The sequence below is a fragment of the Cygnus atratus genome, chromosome 1, assembly GCF_013377495.2.
Source record: "Cygnus atratus isolate AKBS03 ecotype Queensland, Australia chromosome 1, CAtr_DNAZoo_HiC_assembly, whole genome shotgun sequence".
In the NCBI taxonomy this organism is placed as follows: Eukaryota; Metazoa; Chordata; class Aves; order Anseriformes; family Anatidae; genus Cygnus; species Cygnus atratus.
In genome coordinates this window covers 55,025,586-55,048,494 of record NC_066362.1, presented here as the reverse complement: position 1 = coordinate 55,048,494, position 22,909 = coordinate 55,025,586, and the positions used below count along the sequence as shown (strand labels likewise).

Here is a 22,909-nt window from a genome sequence, read left to right as displayed (position 1 = left end):
CGCTTAGGGGTTCTGCAGAATAGGGGCTGGTGTCCCTTCGTTGGATTCAGTACCTACAAGGGGTGGTGGTAAGGGCTGGGTCAGCAGCTGGGGGACAGCAAGGCTTGATAGTGCAGCTGGGAGACCCTGGATCCAGCATCAGTCCTCTGCTCCTGGGGTTTCACCTGGACTGCAGAGAGTTTCTGAGGCAGCGTATACCCCCAGTGGTATTTCTCCTGCTCCCAGTTTAAGCGGAGCTGAAGAGCCCAGCCCGCCTCCCAGACCCTTCCCGCCAAGTCTCAGTCCCTCTGACCATTTTCCATATGGGATAAAAACCTTGGAGAGCAAAACACTCATTGTAAAACTATTTTCCATTGGCTTGGAGGCCACACGCGGCTGGATCTCCTCCTGGAGCAGCCGGCAGCCTGCTTGGAAGGGTTGGGATTAGCATCCTGGAGAGGGGCCTGGGTGAGGGTGGGAGGAGGCAGCCGTGCCTGACAGGTCCTCCCTCCTCAAAAACCAACCCCTCCCTCTCCATCCTCCATCTGATTGGCGAGCCGGGTGGGGAAAGGGCTGGCACAACTCAGCTCTCCATCTATTTAAAGGCCAGGGTGGGGCCCTTGAGCTACTTGCCTGGGACTTTTGCACCTTGGAGGAGAGGAGCAGCAGCCCGCAGAGCAGCACCATGTCTTGCGTGAGTGCAGGGAGCGATGGGGAGCAGGGAGTGGGGCTGCAGGGGCAGCTTTTTTTGGGGGGTGCTGCTTCATCGGAGGTGCTGCTTCATAGAGCAGGATGATGGGGAAGATACTGGCTTGGCAGGAGGGTGCTTGCACATTCCTCCTCCAGCTGTTCATCTCTGCCTGTGCCAGAGGCTCTGCTAGAGCTGGGTGCCTGCTGCTGGGGGGAGTCAGGATCTCTGCTGCATCTATTACAGAAGGGTGGCTGCTATTTCTTGTTCTGGCAGTGGAGTTTTTTCCCTTGAGGGTCCCTCTAGGAAGGAACGTGGTGAGGGTCCTTGCTAGGTTGGTTCCCAAGCCGGGGGAACCTGCTTTATAGCAGTTCTGCTCTGGGGAAGCATCTGCAGTAAGATTTATTGCTCTCTGAGCATCTCCTCTTCTGGGCAGCCTTGCCACTTGCTTCCTGGCTGCAGTTTTCATGAGTCACTCAATTGTTATTTCTCGTAAGAAAATGTGCTCTCCTGAAGTGTTCTGTGAGTACCAAGGACTGCTGGAGGGATACTCACATCAGAAGAGTGTTTGCACTTTGATTTCTTTCATCAGGCAGAGAGGGGAAAAAATCAGGGAGTGTCCCAAGTGCAAACGAAATTGGGGTGGGGGTAAGCCTCTTGGTATTCTTGTGTTCTTGCCTCTGGTGCTATTAAGAAATGAGTACCAGGGTGTTTTCTTTCTCCTACAGAAGGCAGGGAAAAGTGCATGCATGGAGCAGGAAAAAGCTCTTGCAAATGTTAAACCTGGAAAAAAAAAAAAAAAGCCCTTGGAAGCTGGGGAGCAAAACTTCTGGCCATCCCTGCACAGCCAGGCTTCTGTGGGATGTCATGAGACCCACAAGGCACATGGGTGTGTTCATGACAGGGTGGGTGTGATGGGAGCTTGCAGGTACTCTCTTTACTGCCACGAAACACAGATATGTTGATGAAAGCAGCAAGAGGAAGGTTGGGAAATCGGGCACATGGTCCATGTGATTGGGGTGACTTCTCAAGGGTGTCCCATATGCCTCACCCTGGGGGAAGGGAGCATCCCTGTCTCTCCTGCAGTCCAAAGCACTGCACCGCCTGGTGAGGCAGCGGGGAGAGCTGCCAAGTCACAGCAAGGGAGCCAGCAGGTACTGAGCTAACATCTCTGCCTTCCCCAGGGACCCGTGTGCACCAACTTGGGCCTCAAGCCTGGCCAGCGCCTCACGGTCAAGGGGACGATTCCACCCAACGCCAAGAGGTAAGCTGTGCCAAAGCCCCGTGCTGAGCTGCCTTCTGCTGCTGGGGACTGAGGGAATCTTGTCCCTTGGGTGGGAGAGGAGCAGCTTTCAGAGGGGTTAACAACAGCAGCAGTTCCTAGTGAGTCATTGCCTAATGTACTTTGCAGACATGGCTCTGCTGCCAAGGGGCTAAGCCAAAGCAGATGTGAAGCCCCAGCTGCATGAACTGGCAATGACCACATCCTCTCTAGCACAGGGTGAAGGAAATTGAAGCTGTATCTGTACTGAGATATGTCTCGAGACCAACCCAACAGCCACAACATCCTCCCCCTTGCATGAAGGTGGCCTAGGAGCAAGGGCACCGTTACTGTGCCTTGGGCAGAAGATCCTATCCCAAGCAACTGGGAGATCTTGGGTGCTCTGGTGCCATGGATGCTCGGAGCCACAGCTCCCTTAATGGTGTGAAGGGAAGGGCTGCAAGGTCCCAGGAGTGGTGAGGGTATCAGGGTGTCGAAATCTGCTTCCACCCAGTGGTGACGCCTCTCAGGTGCTGGTGGGGAAGGAATGGGGAACAATGGTAAGTGGGCAGGTGTGCTAAGAGGGGGAAGTGCTCCTAGCTCTGCAGGGATGGCTGTGGCCATCAAGGAAGCCTCTGCAGCAGCCCCCAACCCTCTTGCAGGTCTGTGCCTGGTGGGGCCCTTTGGTGAGCCCAAAGGTGGAGCTATGGTGGAGCCCATAGCTGCTGTACCAGCACTAGTGGTGTTCCAGGAAACATGTTCCAGCTCTTCCCAGCGCCTTTGAAGTTTGATACCATTGGAGTGAAGCCTCCTGGGCTTTCTCTTGCCAAACAATATGCCTCCTCACTTCTCATTTCAGTAAGAGGCCTGGAGGCAAGGTGGACACTGGGCTGGGAAGCTGTTTCCTCCCACTGCCATTGCAAGATGCTCTGGGATAGCTAATGAGATGGTAATTATTTCAGCTGCCTGCAGGGTTGGGAGAAGGCAGTGGCTGTCAAGCAGGGTGCAGCCCCAACTAACTGTTTGAGGCTGGAAGGAAAGCTGGGACAAGCAACTGACTCCGTGGGAGCTGGTTTGGGTGCAGAGTAATTCCATGTTCAGGGCTAAGCACTGAATCTTTCTCCTGTTAAAAGCTTAGTGGAGAGTATCTCGCATTGACAGCACCACCTCTTTTACAAAACTGCACAGCTTTCCTAAAGGATTTCTGCTTGGACACCCTCCTCTGGGCTTGAGGGAGCAGACCCAGAGACAGTCATGGTAATGAGTGACGTGCTACTGTGGTGTCTGTCTCCTTTCCCTGCAGCTTTGTGATGAATCTGGGGAAGGACTCGACCCACCTGGGCCTTCACTTCAACCCCCGCTTTGATGCTCATGGCGATGTGAACACCATCGTGTGCAACTCAAAGAAAGTGGAAGAGTGGGGTGCGGAGCAAAGGGAGACGGTCTTCCCTTTCCAGAAGGGAGCCCCCGCAGAGGTGAGACCTGGGATGTGGTGAAGGGAGGGCGTTTGGCACAGGGCACCCAACTGCAGTGGCTAGCTCAGGGCTGTCTGGGAGGTGGCTGGCTTCTCCTGCTTGGCCAGTGCCACCATCCAGGGCTCTGAGCAGTGGTGATGGGTGGGGATCAGGTGTGCAAGCTCCATCTAGCTCCAAGGGATGTTTCTATTGAACTGAGCAGGGAATAGGCATCACCTGGGACACCAGAAGCATGCTGGTGCTTCTGAAGAGCAGGTTATGCTGCTGAGCATGTTCACCTTGCAGAGCAGAGGCTGGTGCAGCAATGCTGCGGAACAGGGAAGGGTTGAGAGTATCTTGGCAGAAGCTTTCACTGACTTCTCCCTTTGTTTTGCAGGTCACTTTCAGCATCAACCCAAGTGATGTGAATGTCCACCTGACGGGCCACCAGTTCACATTCCCCAACCGGCTTGGTCTTTCTGTCTTTGATTACTTTGATACACATGGGGACTTCACGCTGCAGTCCATCAGCTGGGAGTAACTTCCCCTCACATCTGTTTCAAATACAAAAAAGCAATCAATAAACATGTTTTGGTCTACCCGGTCTCAAACTAATTTTTGCAAGCTTACAGGGGTTAGTCAGCTGGGGGACCTGGGGTGGTATAACCTGCTTTGCTGGCGTATCACACGTGGGTGAGATTAACTAAATATAGCCTTAGCCCTTGATGTCATGGGTGGAGAGGAGGTTGGTGGGGGCAAGAGCCTGGGAAGACAAGGTAAAAATGTCAGGAAGAGTCTGAGTAGGAAACAGTATGGTGTGGCCAGAGGTGACTGTGGGGGAGAAAAGTGGAAAGGGTCCCTCTGGCTTGCAGCCCTCTAGAGGAGCTGGTTCTGCTTGTGACAGCATTCTTGTCTCCTTGTCTTTCTTCTGCATGGGAAGGGCAGTGGAAAGGAATGTCTTGCTGATCTGGGGAGAGCCTGCAGTGGGCTCTTCATCCAAATCTTTCCCTCTAATTACTGAATAAGCACAAATGCCCTCTTATAATACAAGAGCTAGAGAGGTAGTAAAGCCCAGCTAGGGTGTGGGATGATGAGGATGCCTCCGCTACACTTCTGTTACCCCTTCACTCGCATATTAGCCCACATAAGCCTGGGCATTTCTCAGTCTAATCTGAGGCTGGCCTCTGAAGGGGAAGAAGAAGATGAAGCATGCTTGATATTACAGCATATTGCTCATTGGGCTGTGGCTTACCCAAGGCATCAGCCAACAGCTGCCTTGGGGGCTCTCTTAGCCTAACGCTAATTTAGCAGTAATGACTAGTGATGTGCCTAGTGGAGCTGGGGTGGAAGCACGCAATAGTTGGGTCCTCACTTCCAGGCTGGCCACAAGCAATGTGAAAGACAATTTGATGTCCTGCAAGGGCGCCCTGCAGGCTTGGCCAGGCTGATTCCTCCCATTAGGGATTCCTCCCATTAGGCAGTCACAGAGCAGCTGGTGCATGGGAGCTTGTTCCTAAGGCAGCAGCACCTCTTGTTCTTGCTCCATAATTCATGAGGATCTGCCAGGTCCTGTGTCTCAGGTACCCATGCAGAGTGAGCCTTGGCTGCTAGGAATTGGGGCTGGGGAAGAGGAGAGAGGCAAGTTGGAGACAAGGGCTTGAGATGGGTTTTTAGGATGGGAGGCAGGAATATTTGGGGAGTAAAACCAGGTTGAGACTCTGCAGCTGGATCTCTCTTGGAACCTCATGTTACTCAAAGCCAGGTTGCTCCAGACTATCGCATCCAGTTCTTTAGGGCTACATCTGTAATAGGAAATGCAGCATCTAGCATTGCCATCCTGTGCACAGTTGGGGGACAGCGTAGCCTGGGTACTCTTCCAGTGTGGTGATATGGATGAGGTCAAATTTTCTGGGGATGAGAAGAGAGTTTAGCTGTGTGGAAGTGAGCCATGCTGGGCTAGATGGTCTCAAGGCAAGAGACCTGGCCCAGTTCATGTAGTGGCATTGTCCCAGCCTGGGGTACATTCAGTAGGACAGAGGGTTGGGGATCTCCTTGACCACAGTAGGGACACAGTGCTGGTGACAGGCCCTTTCATAAACTATGATGAAGGACACACAGAGAAGCTCTCTCCTTGTAGCTTCCTTTGCTGGACTGACCTTGAAAGCTACGCAGACATGCTCTCCTCCCTGAGCTGTACTGCAGGGCAATCTCACACATCCCACAATGTCTCCAAACTGTACTTGGGAGTCATTTTTCAGAAAGACTCTTCAAAGATTTCGGTGAGGGTGGGTGGAGAAAAAAGCTGAATGAGAATTTCACCACAAGCCAGAGGATGCACTTTAATCAGGTCTCCCACTAGTGTGCCTGCTTCTCGAAGTGACTCACTGGTCCTGTGAAATCTGTGAGTCACTGTTGTCCCTGTTTTGTTATGGCTCTGTCCGTTGCCAGCGAGGAGGTGAGGGTGGTGAGAGTTCCTTGGTGGTATAATTTAGACATACAGAGGCTGACTGCTCCCTTCCGCCTACTCCCTGGCCTTGCACAAGGCGGAGGCCGGCACGTGAGGGCCGGAGGATCAGAGTTGGGACTGACTCCTCACACATGCCAGGGGATGAGCATCCTTGAGCAGCCTCACAAAGTGCAAGACATGAAGGGGAATGCACCAGGTTGACGACAAGGATGGAAAACACCACAAGCCAGCACAGAAGAAAGTAAACTTTTATTTCATGTCTCAACACTCACAAAAGTCTGGGAGATACCCCCCTCCCAGGGAACTGCTCAAGGTCTGGGGCTTCCCACACTTTCCCCCATGGACCCCAACATTTCCCCAGAAGCCACAGGGATGCTGTGGCCTCCTGTGACATCCAGGGAGGGTGCCTGGGGCCATGCCACCCCTGACCCGCTGCGGCCAGGGTGCCGGCGGTAGCTGCTGGCCAGCAGGGTGTAGAGGAAGGGGTTAACGCAGCTGTTGCCATAGGCCAGGCAGGTGACACCAAAGTTGAGGTAGGCCTGGGCAGTGGGGCCAATGCCCATGCCCTCACCCCAGTACAGCCCAGCCAGCTGCCAGCCCCAGAAGGGGAGGAAGCAGGCCCAGTAGGCCACCACGATGGCGGAGATCCTGGAGGAGAGACGCCGGGTGGGAGCCCGGCCAGCCGCTGGCAGCCCCAAGGGCCAGGCGGAGGAGCGGTACGCCCGGGCCAGGCGGGTGTAGACGATGCCCAGCACCATGCCAGGCACCAGGACGCTGGTGGCGAAGAGCACTGTCAGGTAGAGACGGAAGGCTGCCGGTGTCCAGGTGGGGACGCAGATGCGCTTGTGGGGGCCATCCCCCTCCCGCAGTTGGGTCATCGCCATCATGGGAGCTGTAAGCAGGAGCGCAAGGAGCCAGAGGATGGCGCTGGCCAACTTGCGGTAAGCATTGCCGGCCCGCCTGGCCCGCAGCGGCCTGGTCACTGCCCAGTACCTCTCCAGGCTCATGGCAGTCAGAAGAAAGATGCTGGCATGCATGGTAAGGAGGTCCAGGCTGAGCAAAATCCTACAGCCCGCATCCCCGAAGAACCAGTCATGGGCAAAGTAGGTGCAGACCACGAAGGGGATGGTGGAGAGGTACAGGAGGTCGGCCAGGGCAAGGTTGATCACGTAGACCCCCAGGGAGCCCGCTGAGCGGCCCGCCACCCTGCCAGAGGCCACCAGCACCGTGTAGATGTTCCCGACCATCCCAATGAGGCACATGAGCAGCAGCACTGTGCCCAGTGGCCCTGTGACCGGGCTGTCCTCTCCCAGGACACTACTGCCATCACCCCCACCGCCACTTTCCTCCGAGAAGCCGCCACTCTCAGGATCCTCTCCAGGCCTGACACTGATGAGGGCAGGGTCACAAGACATCTTGGGGATTGGGGTGGGAGAACAATCAGGCTATGAGAGACCTGGTTCTTCTCTCTGCCCTCCCTGCTTGCTGTATGAGATACAAATATTCTTAAGAGAAGCCCAGGAATGGATAAATGGGGTGAGCTCAGCAGACGTAAGGTGCTCCAGAGAAGTCTATTCCTCACCTCCAGCCATCTCGTCCATTTTGCTGATCTTGTCCATCACAAGCTCCGTCCAGCGGTTTTCATCAAATAAAGGCTGAGGAAGGGACACCACCCTCCCCTTCAAGGCTGACAGGTGCAAAGTAACCACTGTCAGCCAGGAGGAAAGGTCTGTGCTCTTCACCAGCTCCTCACTTGTTGTTCCTCCAGTGTTTGCTCGGCAGAAAAACAGCTGACTCCACGGACAAGTGGGCTTCTCCTTCTCCCTAGCCTCTGTTCTTTCAGCTCAGATGCTGGAGAGATGTGACACCCACCCACCCCCCTTAACCCACCCCTGGAGAGTCGCCTTGCCCACTGCACAGGAATGTGTCTGACTCACAGCTTCACACACCAGTGTGATCGCAGTCCCAATTCATACCAGGCTGCTAGCCACTAGCTCTGGAGCCGTGATGGCTCCCTCCTTTCTTTCAGACACGCTCCTTCTTCCTCAGTGCCTTCCTCCTGCTCTCTCTTCCTTCTTGTTCTTTTCTCCCTTTCTTTTTCCCATTCCCCCTTGCCCAGTTTTCCTCCTCTGAGGCAGGATATAACTGAAAGATAAGCCTCCCCAGTCTGGCAGGAGGCAAAAGAATTGTGCTGTGACTTTAGAAGGGAAACTAGGGTCAGCACTGAAAATGCAAAGATTGCTACACTGCTCCCTGGCCCTTAGCTAAACCAGGGCAAGAGGGCCTGCCCCCCAGTCATTTCCAACGTCATCAGGACCCCTTGAGGTGTAGACAATGGATTTAACCCCCAGTTTTGCAAGCAAAGGCCCCCACAGACCACCAGATGGTAGGACATCTCCATGGCCTATGACCTGGCCCTGCTCTACCCTTGTCCCCAGTCACCATCAAGCTCCTAGAGGCTCAGAGGGCTCGGTATTTTAGACCCACTACTTCCTTCCTTTCCCCAAAGACCATACTCCTCCTCTGAGATTTCCCCCTCCTCCCCCTCCTGCCTACCCTCGGAGCAGGGAGCAGAAGTGTGTTAAGCACCATTGCCTTCTACTGGAGTATCACTGTATGACACCTGTGCCGCAAAGTCTTCCGCACCCAGCACTGCCCCACTCTTTTTTTTTTTTTTTTTTTTTAAATAAACCACATCTGAACCACATTTGTCTCAGGAAGCAGACAGATGTGCCATTGCTGATCTACTGCTAGTCTGCAGGGGTTTTTAGGTCACTCAAGATACACTTTTTTTGCATCCTCAGTGAGTGTATTAGTTTTGTTGTGGCTGAGTCAGATGCCTCCACCTACCTCCAGCAGCAACATCTCAGCAGCAGATAGAAGGAAGCACCCCAGCAGAACTGCCCTTGCTGCAGCAGGATCCAAGCACCTCCCAAGCAATGTGCTACATGCAACAGCAGCAGCTTCAACATGACCATGCCACAGGAGTATGGCACACATGGCAATGATGGAGGTGACTTCAGCAGCCTCCCTCTGGGTTATATGTGCCAGCACTTGGCATGGCTGGGTCCCTCTCCTCTCCTTTCTAGAGGAGAACTGAATGTGCAGGATGTTCAGATGGGGCTTGACCTTTTTTTTATTTTTTATTTTTTTTAATGCACTGTCCCGTTTTCATATTATCAAAACTGAAAGGCACTTCGCTTTGGAACACATGCTTTGCAATGGCCTTCAGTTTCTGGGTCAGTCATACTCCAAACTGGGAGAGATCAGCAAAACTGCAGTGAAATATACTTACGGGTGGAAAGATTTGCTGTGTCATAGCAGCAGGATGAGTAATACTGTTTCTTATCCAAGAAGCTGGTGCTCCCAACAGGTTGTGGTGGTCTCAGCACAGAGAGAGAGGATCACCAGAAAAGCAGAGCGGGTCACATCTTTGCCCAGTTGGTTCTGATGGGAAGATTCACAGCCCAAGCACACTGGAAAACGCACTGAATAGCCACAACTCCTTGCTCTGACTGTCTTTTTTCAAGAAACATGCCTTAGAAGCCAGCAGCTCAGCTCATTTAGGAAGTTACAATAGATTAAAATGGGATTTTTTATTCATTTATTTAGGAGCTAACTAAAATCATAGTTGACTCATTAATTCCACTTAGCTTCCCTTAGCACCCTAAATGCCTATTCTCACACTGCCTGTGTAAAACTGGAGACACATTAGACACTACAGCCAACAGCAGAACTCAGCCGGTCCTTCCAGCATGTGAAACACGCTGGAGAGCTTTAAGAGATGATCTCTAAGATATGAATCATGGGTTGATTTAGTGGTTAGGTCTGTTACTAGAAGGACATGAACATAGAGACTTCCTTGCTACTCTACTGCATAACAGTATACGTAATATGCACATATATATGTAATGTGTAGCTCAGAATGCAAGTGCCAGGCCTTTGACATACAGAGAGTGAGGGAGCAGAGACCCACATATTCTTTACTTCAGACATCAACTCCTAGGCTCTAGTAAAGTCAACAGAGAGTCTGAAGTCTGTAGCAGACATGCCATAGGCTGGTCTCTCCAGGAGCCAACCTCTCGCCATTGGTTTGACCAGAGCAACTCAGATTTGGCAGCTGAACTTCAGTAACATGAATATCCTTCACAGTATCTTCCCTAAGGCAATATTCCACCTCCCACCACTTTTTTGTTTTGTACACACACACATATTGTCCACATACACACATGTACACAAACACTGTTTCTGAGATGGTTTCTTAATCTGCTCAGTAGCAGTCAGAAGATGAGCTCCAAACAAATGTGGTCTGAAGAAACTTTCAAGCCCACACAACACGGGAGGAAACAGGCTTCACAGTTGGCTGTTAGATTACATCTTTTAAGTGACCTTTATCAGCTACTAGATTAGCTGACCAAATAACTAGATGTTTCACATCTCTGTCACCAGCAGAGAAGCCACTTCTTGTAATGAAATTGTCTCCCCTGTCTCTCCTAGTCCAGCAGCCCCCACAGCCCACTGGGCCTCAGCTCCAGCAAGGCAGAAGTTTTCTTACATAAGGTAGGTGGCTGTCTGCAGTTTAATGCAGATGCGATGCGAGGTCCCATGTCCACCACAGCAAGTGCCAAGTGTTCAAGGCCTGATAGATAGGCAAGGACTGCTGGCATCCAGTTGGATCACAGCACTGAGAATTCAGTCTTACGAGGTCTTGGACTTGAAAAGAAGCAGCTTAATCGGGCCCCAGAACAAAGAGAAATGTCCATGGGGAAAAAAAAAGTGCTTCAAAGGGTAGGCTGCAAGAGCACTTTGTTTCTTTGATGTCAAATTCTTCTCCTGTCTTGTCAGCCCACCCAAGAGGACCAGGTAGAGTCGAGTCATAGCGAAGTTTCCACATAGCTTCCTAGGATTTAAACTTGAAGTAGGCTTCAACTGGAGTGAAGGAAAATGGAAGTGCATTAGGGCAATACTCTGAAGTGGAGCAGCAGGAGGGGAAGGAAACATCATCCAGGCACTTACTTGCGTATTCCTGTGGTGTCATGGCCTGGTTGATGACACTAGTGAAGGCCGCGATCCAGTCCAGCTGGTCAGCCTCTGTCTCGCAGGTGAAGAGGTATTCCCGGTCAGGGGTGACAATGGTGAGGCCATAGTGCCAAGAGAAGTTGCCCTGTGTCCCTGCAGGTAATCCCTTTTGGACACTATAACCGTTCTCGCTGCTGCCCACAAATACCTCGCCCTTAGCAAACGCATCCTGCACATCAGGAGGGAAAGAGAGCGTTTTACTGAATCCAGGAAGAACCAGCGAATAATAGCAGTGCTCCTAAGGGCAGGGTGAGGACCAGGGATGTAGCAGCAAAAAGATCTGAAGGTGGTCAGGGGATTCAAAAGGGAAAGGCTACTCTCAAAGACAGTGACAGAAGGGAAAATTTAGGAGTGTAGACCTCAAGAGGTCCAAGAGAGGAACTGCTGCATCTGTCTCTCCATGACACTCACCATGCCACTCTCCTCGCCCCCACCGCCTTGACACCCTTGCCCTTCCTGTTCCCATTGTTTGCAGGCAGTGAAACGAATGAAGTGTGGGATGAATGAAGTGGGTTGGAAAGAGGAAGACCTAGAGTCCATTCAGGGACATTGGGGAACCCGCCAGCCTCCCTTACAACAGATCAAAGCAAAGAAGCAACACTTTGGTTGCACTTTGACCCTGCCCTCAGCACTGTTGCCTGCAGCTGCCAGAGGTCAGATCTCCCCCTCACCAAAGGGTCCTTGAAGTACATGAGCCTGCGATGATCCAGCGTGAACCAGCGCTTCTTAAAAGCCTCTCTCTGCTGTGGAGGGAAGAGGTGACATTTGTAAGGTGATAGTGCCCTCTGCTGTGAGCTGTGCAAATGGATACCCAAAATTCATCCCAAACACTTGAATCAAGTCCCTGCCTTAACAGCAACCTCCCTCTCTCCCCTTCCGAGATGCAAGTGGGGATCAGTGACCAGTTTTCCAGTCCCAACTGTTGACCCTAACTCTTGGACTTCTGTGAAGGACCCCAAAGTTGAGACAGGAGAAATCTCGATTCTAAATACCTGAAAAGTCATGCACACACAGACACATTCAGAGAGATCGGTTGTTCTGGGAGAAAGCAGAGTGTCTGGTTTCATCTACTTTCACATATGTCCTTCCCCTTCCTTTTATTTTCCTCTCCCTTGATTGCACACACACTGTTCCCATTAGTGTCTAAAGAGTAGGGGGGAGTGGGGAAACAACAGGAGAAAAAACGATGGAGTAGGGAAAGTCACTGGCTCTCTGGCAAGTCCCTGCTAGTTTTCTTCTCCCATCTCAGCTCACCTTGGGACCTGTCTTCTCCATGTATCCCTCCTTCAGGAAGTTTCTTGTCAGCCGGCTTTTAATCTGACAAAAAGGTGAGAGTAACATTCACTCAGCCATGTGTCTTTGCTATTCATCTTCAAACTCATACCCTTCCTTCTCTTTGCCCAAATTTACCTCCCTCTTAAATTCATGTTTGCAGAACTGCCTAGCCACGAGTCACTTCTGTTTGCAACGTGCCTTGAAATAGCAGAGAGTGGCTGTTCTCTGGCCATCCTAAGCATTTGTATGCACACCTTCTCATCCTTCTACCGACATACTGCAATTTCTACTCCTGTGTCTAGGGATCTAACAATAACTAATGGGCTCTTTTATCAGAGTAACTGAGTACCAGCAAGAAATTCAGCACTATGCTCTAGTGCTGCCTTACCTCATTATCACTGGCTATGGGAAATGCTACCTTCAGGTAATGGAACTGCACAGAGCGAATGGCATTGAACCAGTCCACTACCTCCTGAAAACGAAACAGAACAGAACAAAAAAGCTTAGAGCAACAGTGAGCCACCCAAACTCACCCAGCTGCACCCAACCCTATGTCAGCTGCAAACACAGCTAGCTCGCCCTCCGCAGGCCCTACAGCATCTCCCTCACACTCACGCAGCCAGCACATCTGCACATCTTCTGCAGCAGCTCCTCCCACACAAACCCACTCAGCCAGTGCTCCTGCCCCGCTCCCTGCTGCAAAACTCTCTCGCAGACACGCAAGCACAGTGCCAGAACCCTCAACCTGTTTTCCTACAGCGACTCGCAGACACGCACGCCATCCTACCCATACCTCATACCACTCATAACCCACAGCTTTTCCAGTCAGCTCAATTGTTTTGCAGCGTTTGATACTAAACCAAGATACCTTTCCACTTTTGTGGTATACAAATATATTCCGAGTCTTGTTGTCTTTGAGATAGGTGATCTGCAGCCCGTTGGGATTCCCAATCTTTGCTGGTTGGAACGTAGCATTGATGACATCTATTTTGACACTGATTTTGGGTTCTTTGGCCTGAGAACAGAAAGGCATTGATCATGCATGAGCAATCCTAGTGGGAAAGAGATCTAAGGTACTGAGTTAGTGAAGTAAGGCAAGGGCAGAGGGTGTTAAAAGGCATTAACTGCCCCCTTCCCAACAAAATTGCTGTAGTACACACCCCCTTCACTGTGTAGCATGCTCAAGCCCAAACAGTGGCTCAGCCCCTCCAATTTAGATTTGAGCCATGCCTACTCTGGAACTGCCAGCGAGACGCTGAAAGCACATCTGACTTTACAGCTGATCCAGTCTAAAGGCTAACAGACTCCGAAAGGAAAGACCCCACTCCTGCTCCTCCCTACCCCAAGCCATTTCCTCCCTTGCAACAGTCTACTAGTACTTGCCCCACTCATTTCAGGGAAGTAAACAAGAAGAAAAGTAGCCCTACTCGAAACAAAACAACAGGTTTTTGGCAACTTAGTTCACAGTAGGGTGAGGCTGGTTCCAGGGATGGTGCAGGATTGCACAGACAGGAAGATGGATGGGGTGAAGTGAAAGATCATCCCTTTAATCAACAGTAGGATTTTATGTCAGTCCTGTACCCTGAGATTTACCAGTAAGACAAGGAAGGGGGAGTGTCATGGAAGTGCCATTTCTGCCTTGTCACCAGCAAAAGTACTGTTGAAGAGGGAAGGATGTAGGAGAACACAAAATGAAGATGTGGCGGAAATGTCACCCTGAGAGTTGCAAGGGAACCCCTCCTCTATGACACATCTCTCTTTTATCATCCCTGGCCTGGGTGAGTAAGGAAATCTCAGAAACACACATAAGAGAGAGACACATCTCCATGACGCCACTGCCCTGGGTGGAATATGCAATGAGGTGGGAGTTGACCACCATGCTCACATCCTGCTTGGTGAAATACTTCAGGCATCCCTCTCTCTCAGACAAGAGGAACTTGCGGGGTAGGAACTGTCCATTGTCTCGGCCTCGCTTCCAGAGGATGCCTTCCTTCACCCCTAGGAACAGAAAAGTCAGTTTTAAAAGCATCCCTCCACAGGCATCAGAGAGTTGTATTCAGCCAGGGGTCCCAGCCACACCCTGGGATAGAGCATGCGATGCTTCCCACCTCCTAGGCTGGTTCCTACAACTGCCTCTGCCAGTGTGAGAGCCGCCTCTCCTGTGAACACCACAGCCCTGGCCCATGCAGACAGCTGGCGTGGAACCAGAACTCTTCCCATTTGTCTCTGCAGGCCCTTAGGCTCCTACTCTTTGTGTCACAACACTGGCAGTGACATTTCAGAGACAACTGCTGTGGCTGAAGGGGGTGGCACGCAGCAGGACAGACATTCCTTATTGCAGAGCTCTGGCTCCACCAGCACAGCAAATGCCTTTGACCAACGCCAGCTGGTAATGAAACACTTGGAAGCAACCTACGAGAGTGCAAACCTACACTGTCCACAATTTAAACTCTCCCCAAGCCATGCTTTGTAAACATCAGGCAGGTTCTCAGGAGTCATTGTGGGATTTGCAACACTGACACAATGCGCTTTGTCCTCATAACACTCAAAAGCTTCCAGTAAAGGCAACAAGGAGGACATTTTGAAGCTGTGCCCTTACCATCCGTATACGGCAGCTGTTTTCCTGGCTCAGTGAACTCTTTGCGTTCATATTTGGCCCGTATCCACTGTTCTCTCAGCACTCTGTAGGGAGAGGTGACAGGTAGCTGAGAAATGAACCGGAGGAACCCAAAACTGCCCTTCCCCCTTTTCTTTTATATGCAGCAACTTACTGGCAGTCATTGTAGGTTGGCTGGTAATAGTAAATAGGGATGTGAGCTTCGTAAGTGGCTTTAGTCACAGCATTCCCATGCTTGGCCAGAAACTGCAGAGTTAGACAGAGAGTTAGTGCCTTCCCTTTGATGCAGACTCATGTCAGGTCTTTTTCTTATCTATTACAGGGCGAGGTATGCATTGAGCTCTCATGGACCATACTCATTTCCCTCCTTTGCAACATCCCTGCGAAGTCTGGCTACAGAAAGGTGGGTCTCAAAGGACTTGTCTGTTCTCTGAAATTACACTGATTGCACCTAGATCAACAGAATGCCTTGAATGTCAATTCTGTGGTGCTGGGTGCATGCACGCTCAGTGGATTTGCTGGAGAGACTGTGTTTAACAACAGCTCTGACTTTCCAAACCTCTTTGCTCCTCTCCAAAGAGCAGCAAGATACAGATTATTTTCCTTGGATCTCTGGAAAATTTTGTCAGTCCCCTGAAAATTAATGGGGTCAAGGGCGGATGTAACAGGAAGAGGTCAAGTCCACAGAAGTGTCATTATTCTCAAGAGGTCACACCGTATCTCAAAACTCTTCTCAGAGCATGGAATTGTCCAAGATTTTCCCTTCGCATTGCTGAAACCAGGAGAAGACAATGAGCCAGGATGGAGCGGGTGAGTAGGAAATGAGTAACCATGAATGATAAAAAACACTAAACCTTGGCGTGACACACTGCAAGAAATCTGTCAGCCACAAAGTAACAGGAAATGGGGAGACACATAAAGGCAAGTGCATCTTCCCTCTCCCAGTGAGTTAAGAGGAATTATCTCCACTTGTGTATCCAGAGCACTAGAAAAGTGACTACTTACCACATTAATCTCCAACTCCGTGAGGCCAAAGGCCTGATTTGGCCAAAGGCCAAAAGAAGCGCTAATGTACAGACTAGACCCAACCTACCTGACATACCGACGGGATAAAAATCTCACCTGCACCTGAGCATCATCCCAGTGGTCCATCTTCAAGGATTTGACTTTGCTGATGCTAGGGATGTTGCGGTGAATTCCTGAACAGCTGAGGCATATAAAGACACCCAGGGTAGAGGATGCCCAGTCAGGATCTGAGGGTATAAATGGGTATGACTAGAAGTGGTAAATACCCCCAAGGAAAACGTCTCAACTCAGAACATATCCGTGAGAAACAGAGAGAGGTTTATGACTATGGTTTCACCTGGGTGGATTAATTAACCCAGGGTACAGATGTCTGTGTGGAAAAAGCATTGTTAATATTGCCTCATTCCCCCTGCTTCAACTGCTTAATCTGAATCTCTGTTGACTTGAACCTTGTAAAACTTCAAAGTGCTCGGCAAACTCCCTTTGGGTAAAGAATCATCTGAGACAAAAATGCAACCACCTCTGCGAAAAGACTCCAGGAGCTGTTTAGTGCAACACAGCAAACCCACAACAGTATTTAGCTCAGGAAGTGAAAAGCAACCTTAAAACCAAAATCATCCAGGGAAAATTTAAGATGGTAAAATGGTATCAATTAGCCCAGTTTTACTCTGGCTTGGGTGGTACAACCCACATGCCCCTTTTGGGAGGAGTACAATGGGCATTTTTTAGCAGTGCTTGTAGAACCTCAAAGCGGTACCCTTTCAAGAGGACAAGCTCTTCACTGAAAGAAATCTCCCAAGCGCCTGTGGAAGGTTGTCAGTTCAGCACTGAGTCACGGAAAGGACCGTGCTCTCCTGAATCACGCCTTCTTTGTGGAGCAGTTAGGCTTTCACTGGGAGCTTTCCTGTCGGGTCCTGACTGGGCATGACCTTGATTTGTATCTGAGATCCACCATGATTGCAATCCACAGTGCTGCAGCTGTACAGCCCCTGCTCCTCTGGCACTGCTGTGTCCCTGTCCTTCCCACCCGTGCTGCAACTCCTTCCTCCTCCCTTGCTATCACATCTCTGGGGTCCTCTTCAGTCTGGACCAGCCCACACCACAAGAGCTGCAGGGCATTGCACAGCTCCCAACAACTGCCCTCCCAGCATCCCCCCTTCCCCTGCTCACGCTCCTCCTTCTGCAGGCTGCTTCAAAGTGCCGCCAGGCCAGGACGAGACCAAGAGACCAAATCCTGCTTCTGACCTGTCCTCCAGCAACCCTCGGGGACTCACCTGGCTTCCCACAGTCTGCGCACAAAGAGTTTTCTGCTCTTCTCCACACCTCCCTCAGGGCCTTCATGCTCTTTTCGCCTCCAGCCATTGTATCTGAATGCCACCCCTGCCTCCAGGCAGGGCAGGTGCCTGGGTCTTCTTGCACCTGCAGTCCACCCCAAGGGAGAAGGGGCCACCAGAGCACCAGAAGGGCTGGCAGAAGGAAGGGGAGGAGGGAGGCAGGAGAAGCCGTGAGGTTAATGGACGGAGCGCGGAGGCCTGGCTGCACCTGAGCCGGCAGGGCGCAGGCTGGTGTAAAGAGGCTGGAGGCCGAAGTGCACCCAGGCAGTGAGAGAAGAGGAGGAGAAGGAGGAGGAGGAGGCAGCCTGCCCCATGGGCGTGGAGGGAAGTGCAGCAATTAACCACAGAACTGGTTTTTCTGCATTTCTGCTGGGCAGAGGACAACCCAGGAAAAAAGAGCAAGCAGACAGTGAGCTGATAAAGGCAAGGCGGCTTGGGACAAGCGGCTGCCGGGCCATGTCGGGACTTGTCACACTCTGTGGGCTTGGGACTGGTTCTGTCCCAGACCCAACAGCACTTGGGAAGCTCCCATAAAGTCAGCTGGCCACCACGCAAGCCTTACACCCATTTTTAAGGGAAGGACTAGAGGTCAAAAGAGGTTCAAAAGTTCAGCAAAAGTCACCCCGGTTAGCAATGAGGAAGGTGGGCATCCCCACGCCACCACCACCTGGTGCTGGGACCTCTCCCACCATGGCCTTATTGCTCCCTGCAACTACCTGAAAGGAAGTTGTGGGGAGCTGGAGGTCGGCCTCTTCTTGCAGATAACTAGTGGGAATGGCCTCAAGTTGCGCCAGTGGAGGTTTAGGTTGGAAATTAGGAGACGTTTCTTCTCAGAAAGAGCAGTCAGGCATTGGAATGGGTTGCCCAGGGAGGTGGTGGAGTCACCGTCCCTGGCGGTGTTCAAGGAAAGGTTGGGCGTGGTGCTTAGGGACATGGTTTAGTGGGTGATGTTGGTTGTAGGGGGATGGTTGGACCACATGGTATTGAAGGTCATTTCCAGCCTTTATGATTCTATGGCTGCTCGCACAGGTCCTGCATCCTGAAGGCTCAGCCTCAGAGCTGAGACCCATCCTCACGCTCACCTCCCCAAGGCTAAGAGGAGCGGTACACGTGCCGCTGACACCAAACAATGAAGGCACCTTGAAATCCTTTCAGACCTTTATTATAGACATGGAAGTGAAACACTGAGCAAGCTTCACAGGGATGGAGCACGTACCACACCAGCCGCACAAGGCAGCACAAGAGCTTTTTAACAACTTTGCTGGGAATGCCCCGAAGAGGACCATGAGCTGGAGGCACCAAAGCCTGAAGAAGCCTCCTGCTCGCCTCAGGAGCTGGCGGGTGACACCAACGAGGCCCACGATGACAGCTCCCCTCTCCTGCTCCCATCCCAGGGGAAGGAAGCGTGCAATGGCACAACGAGGGGACACACACAAGTCCCCGCAGCCGGCCCCCATCACACGCGGCGGCGGAGGCACAAAATGGCGGGCGGGGCCGGGCCGGGCCGGGGGACGCCCTCGCCATGTCGCGCCGCACCGCCCCTCACGGTCGGGAGGCGACGGAAGGGGCGGGCGGTGGAAGGAGGCGCGTGGGGAAGCCATGGGCCGTAAGAAGAAGAAGGGGCCCGGGGGAGCGGCTTCACGGCTGGTGGTGACTTTCGATGAGGAGAAGCGGAGGTGAGAGCGGGCGGGAGCGCCGGGGAAGCCCCTTCGGGTCTGGGGGGAGGCGCTGGAAGCTGAAGGTTTCTTCTCTTCCAGGGAGTACCTGACCGGCTTCCACAAACGGAAGGTGGAGCGGAGGAAGGTGGCCCTGGAGGAGATCAAGAAGAAGCTGAAGGAGGAGCAGAGGAAGATGAAGGAGGAGGTACAGCGCCCCCCCCCCCAGCCCTCTGGGGAGAAGCCCCCCCCGCCATGGCAGAGGGAGCCCCGGCTGTGGGGCAGGCACGCAGCGACCGCTCGCTGGGGCCCTCGGGTTCCCCCTGTCTCGGCTGTGGGGAGAAAAGGGTCCTCCCGAGCGAGGAATTGGGATGGGATGGGCATTTGGTGTAGCAGGGGTGTTGCAGTGACTTGTTTTCCTCCCTCAGCGGCACAAGGAGTACCTGAAGATGCTGAGCGAGAGGGAGGAAGCGCTCGGTACGTGCTCTTTGGTCACAGGATTTGGGCTCTGTCACAGCAGGGAGGGTGTCAGAGGAGCCTGTGAGGAACTGGAGAGGCACCAAACGTGCCAGGAGGCTAGTTGTCTGCCTCCATGACAGAGAAATCAGCTGGAGTAGCAGTGCTGCCCCACAGGGATGGCACATCACTCCTCTTAAATCTCCTCAAGAAGCCGGGCAGCAGTCTGCGTGGGTCTTCCCCTCCAATGTGATGTGCAGGAATGTGTGTGTGCACCTTGTGGAAAGTTGAGTGCTTTGCATTGAGTTGTGTTTTTTTTTTTTTGTTTGTTTCCCCAGAAGAGTTTGATGAGCTGGAGCACTTGGTAACCTCACGGACAGAGTCAGTGAACATCGACCACCCAAACCACATTGTAACGGTGACCACCATCAGTGACCTGGACCTCTCAGGCGCACGCCAGCTGGGACTGACCACCCCTGAGGTACAGCCTCTTGCTGCCTCTCTCATTGCATCAGCCTTAAACGTTCTTGGGGCTGACTAGGTAGGAATGGCCAGACTTGCAGCTGGCTGGGAGCATGGATGAAAAAGGAAACTCATAATTTTCACATTTCTTCCTCTTTAGTGGCCCAGTGTTTGTGGAGAAGTGTTGTACTTGAACACCTCACTCCAAACCACCCTGGAGTCCTTTGTTAACTGACCTTGTGTTAGTAGAAGGTGCCACAGAGGTGGATGGGGAGAACATAGTATTTTCAAAGCAGGTACAACACAAGCAGTGAGAGAATATAGGCTTCACTGCATGGACTGTCCTCCGTGTCTTTCCTGTGATCTGTCCAGGAAAAATTACTGCTAGGGTGAGGAGGGATTTTGCCCTCTGTGATCCTATGCTTGGACCACAAATAAAGAAACCATTTGATTCTGGTTGTGGTCATTTCTATTTTTGGAACAGATATCAACTGAGATCTCATGTTTGTTTCATAAAGGCTTTATGGTACAAGTTGACATGATCCTTCTGATCTTTGTGGCTGGGTTTAATCTTTGGCGAACTGTCTATGTTGAGCAATTAGCCTTTTATACTTATAAGGGCATCTTCTAAAATGAAAATCTATTTTAATGAGGTTTTAGTATTATTTTAAGGAAAAAAAAGCTGAAACCTTCACTTCATAGGTTAGACTTCAATTGTGTGTCCATTAAGATCATGCTGAAGTTGTTGGTTCTAGGGGTGGAATAATGTAGGACTTTGTACTGGTTGTCCCTATTTGAAGGGCCCCAATAAGAAACCTTGAGACTTGAAGAAGAATGGCCGACTAAGATTTAAAGTCTTGATCTGTAACCTGATGTTTCACAAAACAGGATGAAATCAAGAAGGCAGCAGAAACACTGGAATAATGAGACTGCCTGTTTTAATAGGATTTTTTTGGTTGCTGTTTTTTCCTTTTTAAGGGAAAAAATGATGGTTCAGGAGAAGAGAAGGGAGAAGAAGTGGTGAACAAGCCTGCAAGAACAGTGCCCAAGAAGTCCAGAAACCCCCTCCTGTCTGAAAAGTACGTATAAATTCATTCAGCTTCTTGCTGCTAGGCTCTGTGAGCTGATCCAGGAGGATCTTGTTGCCAGAGGGGATGCTGTGCTTCTAGGGTGCCGGTGGGCAGGAGCCAGCAGAGGGCACTGGCAGAGCGCAAGCCCGCCTGGGACACTCTGTTCCTATCACATTGATCTCTGACAGCAGCAGGAGGAGGAGGTGTTGCAGGGTGGGCTTTGCCCTGAACTGTTTGTCTTGTCCTCCTCCCTGTCAGATAATGCAGGCAAGGGTGTGTTGCAGGGTACAGAGTTTGTCCCTAGGATGAAGGTCAAATGACCCTAAAGCTTAAAGCTTTGGCATTCTCCACATTTTTGAGTATCCAGGCTTTACAGCTGCTTTGGGGTTGCAGAGAGTTACTTAACTCTCTGATGGCTGGGCTGCCCTCTGCTCAAAAAGTTCGTTTTGGTTGTTACTGCACTTGTAGATGGCAAGTTTTTGGCCCTCTCAGGATGATGCCTGGCACAGTAGAGTTCCCCTGGGGCATGCAGTTGCTAGCATCCATTCCTGCTGGGCCACGCAGGGCTGTCCTGCTATTGTTGTGGTGTTGCCTTGCTCCTGTAGACTTCGGTCCCCAAATACTTCTCTTTTCTTGCCCTGCCCAGGATCTCTGCTCTTACCGCCACGCTGCACATGCACAGCCGGAAGAAGTCAAAAGGAAAGCGACCCCAACGCGGGCAAGGCCCACGCCAGAAAATCGAGAAATCCACCATGAGGCGAACCACCAAGACTCAGCGACGGAGACTGACGGGCAAAATGGGCCGTGACCAAGATTAACGGAGAACCTGGTGCTTTGAGCGGCAGCTGGGACAGTTTTCTGCATCTGACCTGCTGCTCTTCGTGGCCTCTTCATCACGGGCAAGGACCTTGGTTACTCGGCTCTCTGACCAGCAGTGAGCTCAGTTCAGGCCTTCTCTCACCTGAGTGCTGGCCAGGGGCACTAGATGCTCTACCTATTTATTTCTGCAGTGTCTCCAGCTAATTATCTGGGTGCCCTGAAGTCTCTAAAAGCTTGTGTTGGAGGTCAGATTCTCTGTTTGGCATAACCCTTCTGTCCCTGAGCCTCTCCTTCCAGAGCTGATACTTGGTTTTATCAAAGGAGAGGATCAAGTGCTGAGTGCAGCAGGCACACCACCCTGGCAACTTGTGAAACTAGGAAGAGCTCTGCTTCCACTCAAGCACCAGTGCCTTGGTGTTTCTGCTGTACAGTAAATCTTTCTTCCATGAAGACGTGGAATTCTCGTGTCTCGTGTGTTTCTTCTCCAGTGCCACACCTGAATTCAGGGATACTTGTATTTTTTTTTTTTTTAGGGGTACCTGTCCCGGGTGAAATTTAGTAAGTTTGAGTAAATCTTTATGAAATAGTTTTGCTAAAGAAAAACATGACTTGAAGTCTAACAGCAGCTGTGCTAATGCCAGTACCAGCTGAGAAGAGGGTAGATGATTCCTGTTGCTGTAAGAATCTCGCAATCTGCTGGTGCTCAGGAAAGGGAATAGCTAGGAGGCGTTTTGTGGTAATACAGAACGTGCCAGGGCAGGAACGGCTCATTCCACTGTCTGCTGACTGTGCCGATCCCAATCCCGATAGCTCAGAGGGGTATGAAATCCCTTAATGCCCGTGTGTGTGTGTCCCTCTCTGGGATGGGAGCAGCAGAGGCTGCCTTTACCTCAGGGCAGTTGTCTTCCTTCCTGGGGCCTCAGTGTGTATGTTTTAGCACAGATGCCTTCAAGAAGGGGGGGAAAAACAACAACGACAAAAAAAAAAACAAAAAAACATTTGCATGGCTGGGACTGTGGGAAATGCTTTTGGCAAAACTGAGCTTACCTCTGTCCTGGAGTGTCTGCAGGAGGTGGTGGCCGTCTGTCTGTCAGCTCTCAACCAGCTCCCTTCCCCAGATGAGGCCTCTTCCCTTCCTACGTGTGTGCTGGCAAAGAAATGACGGGGGAAAAGGCCTTTTTGGCCAAAACCCATACCAGAAAATTGGGAACTCGGCGATGGGTGAGTGGATTCCCCGTGCCAGAAATGGGAGGGGGAAGAGTAACCA

At 51.6% G+C, this 22,909-nt stretch overlaps 4 protein-coding genes across 4 annotated transcripts; 2 read left to right on the top strand and 2 right to left on the bottom strand.

The window, feature by feature from the left end:
• Positions 1-514: 514 nt before the first annotated feature.
• LGALS1 (galectin 1) lies at positions 515-3,981 on the top strand. Its single transcript, XM_035552002.2, has 4 exons — positions 515-673; positions 1,852-1,931; positions 3,232-3,403; positions 3,780-3,981. Exons 1-4 carry the CDS (start codon positions 665-667, stop codon positions 3,921-3,923), a joined length of 405 nt encoding a protein of 134 aa, XP_035407895.1. The 5' UTR covers positions 515-664; the 3' UTR covers positions 3,924-3,981.
• A 2,176-nt stretch (positions 3,982-6,157) lies between these two features.
• LOC118250642 (urotensin-2 receptor-like) lies at positions 6,158-7,413 on the bottom strand. The gene has a single exon (XM_035551899.2). The coding sequence runs from the start codon at positions 7,262-7,264 to the stop codon at positions 6,158-6,160; it is 1,107 nt and encodes a 368-aa protein (XP_035407792.1). The 5' UTR covers positions 7,265-7,413.
• Positions 7,414-10,749: 3,336 nt separating this feature from the next.
• LOC118250684 (arf-GAP with dual PH domain-containing protein 1-like) lies at positions 10,750-17,208 on the bottom strand. The gene is made up of 11 exons (XM_035551972.1): positions 17,121-17,208; positions 15,943-16,073; positions 14,975-15,066; positions 14,803-14,885; positions 14,089-14,201; positions 13,072-13,218; positions 12,592-12,675; positions 12,183-12,245; positions 11,600-11,671; positions 10,866-11,097; positions 10,750-10,778 (listed from the first exon to the last, which is right to left on the bottom strand). Exons 1-11 carry the CDS (start codon positions 17,206-17,208, stop codon positions 10,750-10,752), a joined length of 1,134 nt encoding a protein of 377 aa, XP_035407865.1.
• Positions 17,209-18,730: 1,522 nt separating this feature from the next.
• Positions 18,731-22,101, top strand: NOL12 (nucleolar protein 12). Its single transcript, XM_035551992.2, has 6 exons — positions 18,731-18,856; positions 18,938-19,043; positions 19,264-19,312; positions 19,630-19,772; positions 20,732-20,832; positions 21,470-22,101. The coding sequence occupies exons 1-6, from the start codon at positions 18,780-18,782 to the stop codon at positions 21,639-21,641; spliced, it is 648 nt and encodes a 215-aa protein (XP_035407885.1). The 5' UTR covers positions 18,731-18,779; the 3' UTR covers positions 21,642-22,101.
• The last annotated feature ends 808 nt before the right edge of the window (positions 22,102-22,909 follow it).

Excerpts from the sequence above, each read along its gene's own strand:
- LGALS1 (XM_035552002.2), top strand. Across the intron at positions 1,932-3,231 it reads ATTCCACCCAACGCCAAGAG|CTTTGTGATGAATCTGGGGA; the intron begins GTAAGCTGTGCC and ends CTTTCCCTGCAG. Across the intron at positions 3,404-3,779 it reads AGAAGGGAGCCCCCGCAGAG|GTCACTTTCAGCATCAACCC; the intron begins GTGAGACCTGGG and ends TTTGTTTTGCAG.
- LOC118250642 (XM_035551899.2), bottom strand. The coding sequence starts at position 7,264 with ATGTCTTGTGACCCTGCCCTCATCAGTGTCAGGCCTGGAGAGGATCCT.
- LOC118250684 (XM_035551972.1), bottom strand. The coding sequence starts at position 17,208 with ATGGCTGGAGGCGAAAAGAGCATGAAGGCCCTGAGGGAGGTGTGGAGA. Across the intron at positions 14,886-14,974 it reads CCAACCTACAATGACTGCCA|AGTGCTGAGAGAACAGTGGA; the intron begins GTAAGTTGCTGC and ends CTCTCCCTACAG. Across the intron at positions 12,676-13,071 it reads TATACCACAAAAGTGGAAAG|GAGGTAGTGGACTGGTTCAA; the intron begins GTATCTTGGTTT and ends TTTCGTTTTCAG.
- NOL12 (XM_035551992.2), top strand. The coding sequence starts at position 18,780 with ATGGGCCGTAAGAAGAAGAAGGGGCCCGGGGGAGCGGCTTCACGGCTG. Across the intron at positions 19,044-19,263 it reads AGAGGAAGATGAAGGAGGAG|CGGCACAAGGAGTACCTGAA; the intron begins GTACAGCGCCCC and ends TTCCTCCCTCAG. Across the intron at positions 19,313-19,629 it reads CGAGAGGGAGGAAGCGCTCG|AAGAGTTTGATGAGCTGGAG; the intron begins GTACGTGCTCTT and ends TTGTTTCCCCAG.